Source organism: Silurus meridionalis, chromosome 12 (assembly GCF_014805685.1).
Source record: "Silurus meridionalis isolate SWU-2019-XX chromosome 12, ASM1480568v1, whole genome shotgun sequence".
NCBI classification, from domain to species: Eukaryota; Metazoa; Chordata; class Actinopteri; order Siluriformes; family Siluridae; genus Silurus; species Silurus meridionalis.
In genome coordinates this window covers 13,292,986-13,301,144 of record NC_060895.1, presented here as the reverse complement: position 1 = coordinate 13,301,144, position 8,159 = coordinate 13,292,986, and the positions used below count along the sequence as shown (strand labels likewise).

General features: G+C 37.1%; 1 protein-coding gene across 2 annotated transcripts in view; it reads left to right on the top strand.

Annotated features, from left to right (window-relative positions):
* The first annotated feature begins 826 nt into the window (after positions 1 to 826).
* ksr1b (kinase suppressor of ras 1b) overlaps positions 827 to 8,159 on the top strand; it is a 34,320-nt gene continuing 26,987 nt past the window's right edge. For both annotated transcript variants that reach the window (XM_046862881.1, XM_046862880.1), the window contains exon 1: positions 827 to 1,336. In XM_046862881.1, coding sequence (XP_046718837.1) covers positions 1,145 to 1,336 — 192 coding nt within the window. In that variant the 5' untranslated portion in view covers positions 827 to 1,144. The remainder of the gene's footprint in view (positions 1,337 to 8,159) is intronic.

The window sequence follows — 8,159 nt, the reverse complement described above, 5'->3', positions numbered from 1 at the left end:
GTACATATATATTCATCTGTATATTATTCTCATAGTACATATATATTAATATGTATACTATGCTCATAGTACATATATATTTATCTGTATATTATGTTCATAGTACATATATATTCATATTTATATTATGTTTATAGTACATATATATTCATATTTATATTATGTTTATAGTACATGTATATTCATATGTATATTATGTTCATAGTACATATATATTCATCTGTATATTATGCTTATAGTACATATATATTCATCTGTATATTATGTTAATAGTACATATATATTCATCTGTATATTATGTTTATAGTACATATATATTCATCTGTATATTATGTTCATAGTACATATATATTCATCTGTATATTATGTTTATAGTACATATATATTCATCTGTATATTATGCTCATAGTACATACACATCTGTAAATTACTGTTTATAGTCCTATAATACCATTTTATTTAATTTATGTAAATCTTGTAAACACTGTATATCCTGCACTTGCTGCTATTGCACTCTGGTTAGACCCAAACTGCATTTCGTTGCCTTGTACTTGTAATAAAGTTGAATCTAATCTAATATATATATAAAAAACACAGCTCTAATGACATGAGTGTTTGAAAGTGTGAAACTACGCATGTTTTATTGGTTTGTTTTGCTAAAATTGTTGCGCAGGAGCATTAAAAAGATCATACTTTCTTTGTGTGACGTTTGAATAAACTCTGCCAGATACTGCTCTGATGTAAGAGCACACCCTGATCTTATCTGATGAGCGAGTTATTCAGTCACAGGGAGAACTCCATTTCACACAATGCACCGCGACTCACGGATGCTACCGAATGTCTGACAACAGAGGAAAGAAAAAAAAATCCTCCGCGAGTCGCTGAGCGAAACTGAAGAGGGTTCAGGAGTGAGCAAACTGACAGTAAGACTTGCTGAGCCAAGCTGAGCTTTGTGTCTGTGTAATGGCCGTTTACTGACCGCACAACCCAACAGTTTCATCCTGGAGGACGTGTTTAGCTTTGGATCTTCACTGGCCGGGTGTAGCCTTGTAGGTGTTTGAACATGTGTTTGCGGTAACAGTGAGTAAGCGTGTGTGTGTGTTTGCGTGCGGTGCGGCTTCCAAAAAAGTGCCAATGCTGAGGAATGGATGGTAAAGGAGGAAACATGGTGGCTACACATAAACAGGTGAAGAGGAAAAGCGCGAACACAGCAGCTCTTCAGCAGTGCCAACTTCTTCAGAACATCATCGACATCACCATCTCGAATCTACAGGGACTCAGGACCAAGTGCGCAGCGTCTAATGACTTGACCCAGCAGGAGATCCGCACTCTGGAGGTGAAAACACACACACACACACACACACACACACACACACACACACACACACACACACACACACACACACACACACACACACACACACACACACACACACAACTCACATACATAGTCACACAAAGTGGGGTAATCGATATGGCACGAAATATCACATCGCGATACACTTGTACGATATGATTTTATCGGTATTAGACGCTCCAACAAGACCTGTACGGAGCAAAACAAACTAATGCATGGATAATGAACCCTTTAACACAACACTCAGAGCTGCAACAGGTGTAACACCAAGACCTGAGAGCAAAAAAAGATGCTACAAAGAAACAAATATAAGTAAACAAATACAGTTTAAAATAATGATAGCAATAACTATGTACACATCATATGGTGTACATCATTGGTATGACTGCATGTTATAATGAAGCCCTACAGATATGTAGTGATCAGTGTGGTACCGATGGGATGCAGCTGATTTGCGTGTGTAGAAATGAATGTTTTTATGCTGTATGCGGGTGTTCTGGTAATGTTATAGTTCACTAATAGATGCTGGGTGGTGTCCATGTCCAGTTCTGCATAACCTCTTTGTTTTTGATTTAGGCAGATAGCTTTTCCACTGAAATGATTTCATTTCTCCTGAGAGTGACATTGATGTCATCCTTTGATTCAGCAGGATAATTGTCTTGGTGTTCATGATACTAGATACAGATACGACATAAAACTAAATAAATATTAAAGTTTGGTAAACAGGGAATTGAAGAAAAAAATGCCACTAACAAAATGAGGTTTGCTTTGCCAGTGGTTAAAGGCAGCTGCATGTTTTATTATTTTTACTTTTAGAACTAATCAGCTTAGCATTCTCATTTTCATGCTCAACTTCACTGCAAAAGTAAAAATCATAAGTAAGCTCTATTATTTCATTTCCAGACATTCTGCTTTTCTGGTGTTTCACTCCAAAATGCATCATTATCATTTTAAACTGTCTTTAACAAATCATACAAACAGTTATTAAATTATTTAATGTTTGTTCAACTTTGTATGGTTTCTACAAACTAGTTGGGATTTTCCTCTTTGATAGAGACACATTCCTGCACAAGGTTTCCCACAGAGTGACGAATGACCTTTCTATTTAAAAAGCGGGTCATCGCTATTACGATGTCTTCATATCACCTAGTCCTAATTGGTCCGAGAACATTTTTATGGCTACTTCAGTCTGTTTGGCTGCACAGGCACTTATCAGGGATAGAAGTCATTTATTTAATGTATTTAGTCAAGTAAAAAAAAAAAAAATTGGTGTAAACTGCTTCCTCCACCTTTGTTGGTCTTTCTTGATCGATCTGGCTGTAATCTTTTGATTAGCTTACCAGCAAAGGCACCTGACTGAACTTATTGCTCTTTCCGTTTTCAGATTTGAGGTCTTATTTAAAACTGCATTTACACACTTCTTTAAACACATACAAATTACAGCCTAGTGCCATCCAAAAACCTCACAAACAGATCATGAAACTGTCATCTTAACGTTTGTTTATGTAAATCATAGTTTTTTCTAATATGCAAAACGTACTACTGTTATTTATACCCACTGGTTGCAATTCAGAGTGACGGTGTACTATATGCACAGCAAAGGACCTGCACTTAATTACCTTTCTAAACAAGAGAAGCCGGTGTCAGTTGAGACTGTGTACTATTTCTAATGAGACACGGTACATTGTGACACTGGGTGAATGCTACCTGAACATGAAAGCACAAGCAAAAGCTGCGGGTTCTCAATATATTGAGTTCGAAAATAGCACTATTGCAGGTCATTTACATGTCTGCTTTCTCTAATGAGATAAAAAGGGCATTCAGTCTGCCTATGTTGTTTATGGTCTTCTGATTTCTGGAAGGAAATGGGATCACTTGGGATATCACAATGGGATATTTTTAAGAGAGAAAGATAATGAATGTTCCTGTTGTGATTCACATGCTGAGGTTTTACCCTTACTGTAGCTCCTTTCAGATTCTTTAAAGGCTGGTTACTGAAGACTGATTCTGTTTCCATCTGCACTGTCCCATCCGAGTGCCTGTGAGGTTTGTCTTATTTTCATGTTTCAGAAACTGGATTTTTTTTCCTTTTGGAAGTGGATGGCAACATCATGGCATTTTGCCCTCTCTCTCTCTCTCTCTCTCTCTCTCTCTTTTATGTATCACTTAAACGATCACTCACATGTATTTTTCCTGCTCACAATCCTTATAATTTTTTTTTTTTTTTAACATCAGCTTAGTTTACTTCAGATGAATATAATTAGAGAAGAAGAACTAGTATGTTTGGTAAAAGAGAATCACAGTTAGGATCTCAGACGTGCCAGCATTCTTAATTGGCAATTCTTCAACATTTCTGAACTAGCTGCTACATGCATAAAAAGCAGTGATCAACTAATAGGGCTGCTGAGAAATAAATAGGTGAGAGAAATCGATTCAGAGATTGGCATCACTATTTTAAAAATCATTAGTGGCCTAACGGAGGGAGAAGAATCTCTGGACCTAATGATTGGTTGACATTTTGATAAAGGTTCCATATAATATGAGCAGTATATGTTTCCACAAATGTGATGATAAGCTACACATGTCACATGTGTTAAGGATGTAGTGCTCTATACAGGGTTTGAAATCCATGCCTTTAGTGCAATATGTAATTAGTATACCGAATGAATTTAAGTTTGGCATGTTTTAGTTGGTGCTGTAGGAAGACTGTAGGAAATGTAATATGATGAAAGTTCCATACTGTCATGTCTCTGTTTGCTCATGCATTTGTAGGGCTGCATCAAATTACATCATTGTACATCATTGTATGTTACTATTCTTGATACTATTGCAAAGAGTGCTGGTTGATGCATCAGACAGTGCAAACAATGCGATTTTATCTGGGGTTTGTATCGTCTGGTTTTCGTTGTCAGCTTTAATGTAGGTCAGATTTAAATGTGACAAAGTTCAGCTTAATCTTGAAAAAAATTATACTTGTGAAAACCTTGGAGCAGTTTATATGTGCCACCATTTATGATTGCATTATCTTGTGGTTATGCCTGGTGTGTGTGTGTGTGTGTGTGTGTGTGTGTGTGTGTGTGTGTGTGTGTGTGTGTGTGTGTGTGTGTGTGTGTGAGGATTAGATTTCCCTAGTATCTATAAAGAATTTCTGTTACAATTTCTGTCTTGTTGATGACCTGCATCTTGTTAAGGTGTTTAGGTACAGGTTTGTGTCCCAGGTGTTCATGTACAATAGTGCACTCTCACCAAAATAACACAATCAGGTCACCTTTGTTTATATTTTGTCCATGTATAATAGTATTAAATATCTTGTAAAAGACTTGAACCAGTAGAGCATTCTTGCAGCTTAATGCATTCAAAAGTGCTTTAAATTGCAGCACAAAGGTACATTTTGTTAAATTGTAGTTGGCTCAAATTTTCTAAATCTTCAGACAAAGCAACTGTGTAATTTATTGTACCTGCACATGTCCATAGGTGTTCTCTGAATTTGTTTTAGAAGAATGACTACTGCAAATTCTGGAATAATGTAATGATCACAAAATCCATGACTTGTAACACTTTACATCTTCATGCACATCAGTTGAACAGATTGTTACAGATTTCATTTTCTTTAAAAAATGTTCCTTTGTAATTTGTGAAACTGGCAAAAGTTTGTTTCTCTAATGTACCTTTTGAACCCACAGTAGAATTTGCAAATGAGGGGAAAAATGTTATAATGAGTCTTTGTGACTTTGAAGAGGAAATATGTTCAGAAGCTTTCAGCTGATTCCCTGTAAATCCTGTTTACCTGCAACTGTCTTTCTCAGTCTTGCACAACACACTTTTAATATGTAGGTGTCAAACTACTATACTATGTATAGCATACTACTACATGATGTTTCTCAGAAAAATACGGTGCAGTAATAAACCCTTTAAAGCCCCTTTATTGTGGATCCCAATCATTATAGTTCTTTAGACTGTAATAAGCTCCAGCAAGAGAGAGAGTGATGGATGTATTTAAAGATTTTAGTGAATAATGTGATTAATGTTGAATGTTGATTTAAAGTTTGGGCATAAATGAATATGTATAGCATGAATGAATGCAAAGCAGCTCTCAAGATATATTTACAGTCTCTAAAGGCCAATCAGTTGGAGGAGCACAGTGTTATTTCAGGAAATCCCCATGTGGTTTTTTCAGCTGTCTATTTTCCCCCGTTTCTTGTTTCTTTCGTTGCCGTTGTCACCCGTCTTGACTTTTTGTCTGCCCTTTTCCACAGATCATTTTGCGTAGTGGAGAGATGCATGGTGGTCAAGTTAAACTGACAGTAGGTTTAGCAGAAATGTTTTCTGATATATTAAAACATGCCGAATTGATGGTAAACAGTTTCTTGAAAACATGGAACGCGCAATCAAACTTATTTTTTTTATCACAAATTAAACAGTACATACCCCTGCTGTATACAGGATTTTCCATGATGTTATTCAGGTACTTTATTATAAACAATGGGAGTGGGTTGTGTAGCTCTGCAAGTCTGACATGTAGTAACATGAGCCACTGCTGTCTACAATTACTCTCATCACCTCTTACAACTGTGACGTTTCTCAGGCATTTAAATCTTTCTGTGAATCAGCAACGTATCAGGACATGGTCATGATCTCCTCGCCATTGTTGTTTTATTTTCCAACAACACATTGGCTTTTAACAGAATTAAGAGTTGGAGTTACACAGCACAAGCCAAATATCACTTCAAAGATCCTGTGCTGTATAACTTACTTCTTTCCGAATTAGCTCACAAGGTGAATTAACAAGCATTAACTGCATGCCAACACTTGCTATGCTCTATTTGCACACATAGACATTGTCGTGTCTCTTGAGCACCATTGTGATTAAGTGGCCGGCTCCTTTTGTGAACTTGCATAAGGCCTTAGCTCCAGCAGTGCATGCTTGGCTGCGTTTTGTTGGCCCAGTGAGGTTCAGACAGTCTATTGTCAATCAGGCTCTTAAGTTAAACAGGTGCCTATGAATACCCCCTCCTGCTCTCTGCCCCTTGAGAGGTGTAACGGAGAAGGCAGATGAGGAGGAAGATTGTCATTGTATACAGCAGCAGCCCAGTGCATTGTGCCAGGCTGCGTCTGGTGCAAACTAACACCCCAGCCGTGTGTGAGGTTTGCTCGTAGCCGAGCAGTGCATTAAATCAACCCAGGGCATCCTTGCAAGCAGCCAGTGCACCTCCTCCTCTTGCTCCTCACCTGCTGAAACTTTAATGCTATTCATTACTCATCTGCACTTTGTACAGTACGCAGTAGTGCTGTCAGTGTAGACTACACAGTTTAAATACTTTTAAAGATAATTTTGAATTGAAATGTTTGTCACCTAACTTACGTCTAATCCTCAAACTTTTTAGCCAAACGACATTGATGTGTTGATTGAAGAATGAAAAAAGGTCTGAATAAATGTATGCGGTTTATGGTGTTTATTTTCACATATGTTAGTTTCTAATTAATTTTAAAACATCATGTATGCTTAAAATAACATCACATACTCATAAGTTGAAAAAAATGTTTTTCATAAATATTTAAACAGCGATATTTTCTGTGGCTGAACCTCTGGTTGTCTTCTGTAGTCTGTAGTACCCCGAGTCAGATGTACACCATACGTACACTATACCTGTAAGCACAGTGAATAGATTAGAGTGTGTTTTTTGAGGAGTCTGGAACATAAAAGTTCTTCAGAAAAGAAAGTACATTTCTATTTTTAACTGCAGCTTAGCTTTACACCTGAGACTAGGAAAGAAGCCTTTCTGTAGTTTTTGATACTAAACATAGTGTCTCACAAATGCTAATGGACTTTGTCTATAGCTATTCAAAATCATAATGTCTGTGAATGCCAAATAGTAGTAGTGAAAAATAAAAAATAATTTATATTTTTCGGAAATTGACAGTCATAGTCAGAATAAAGGAATAATTTGAAAAGGTTCAGATCTTGTGTAGAGAGGAGATGAGGCTTTAATGTTCACCACAAGCCTTCCATGACCCACTGTTTCTGCCAACAGAAGCATGAATCTTTAGTCTCACTGTAATTGTTTCTCATCAAACTGAACATGAATGCTGATAGGTGTTTTAAAAATACCTGATCTAGTACTATCATGTGTCTTTTTGTGTGTGCATCTGTGCTTTCCGGCGTGTGGTTCATCTGGCAGCTGTGTGCAGAGATGGATGTCTCTGTCTTCCTGCCCTGCTTGTTTGTCATGGGTACAGAAAAGACAGGTCAGACTTGCTTTCTATAATAACTTCATGCTATTAATAGACACCATGCACTGGTAGGAGGAAGATAGGTGGAGCCCCAACAGCTCGTCCCACCTGCTGGTGACTTACAGGTTGGGAGGGAAATATTTTTCGCTACCCATCTCCATAATTAGTCATGGTCAACTCGGGCTATTATAAGCATGTCTTCTACTCTGTCTTAATCAATCCACGTCATTTTTTTGGTAGGTGTGAATGCCACAGGACGACAGGTTTTGACAGCAACTACTTCTGCTAGTAGGGTGCGGAATATGCCAAAAATATCATATGACAATATCTGAAGACATTTCACAGTACACTATGTGCATCACTGGGTAGGTTTTGCTACCTGGCAGCAAATCAGCAGTGTTGCATTTAAAACCTGTGCAAAACTGAGTTTACTGATACTTAAATGACCAGAAATAAATAGCTTTTCTATCTAAACATTTTGCGAAGTCAAAGATTTAGATTTTAACATCAGCTCAGCTACATTCAGTATGAAACCGTGGAAAATGTTTTATAAAATGTAGAACATATTCTA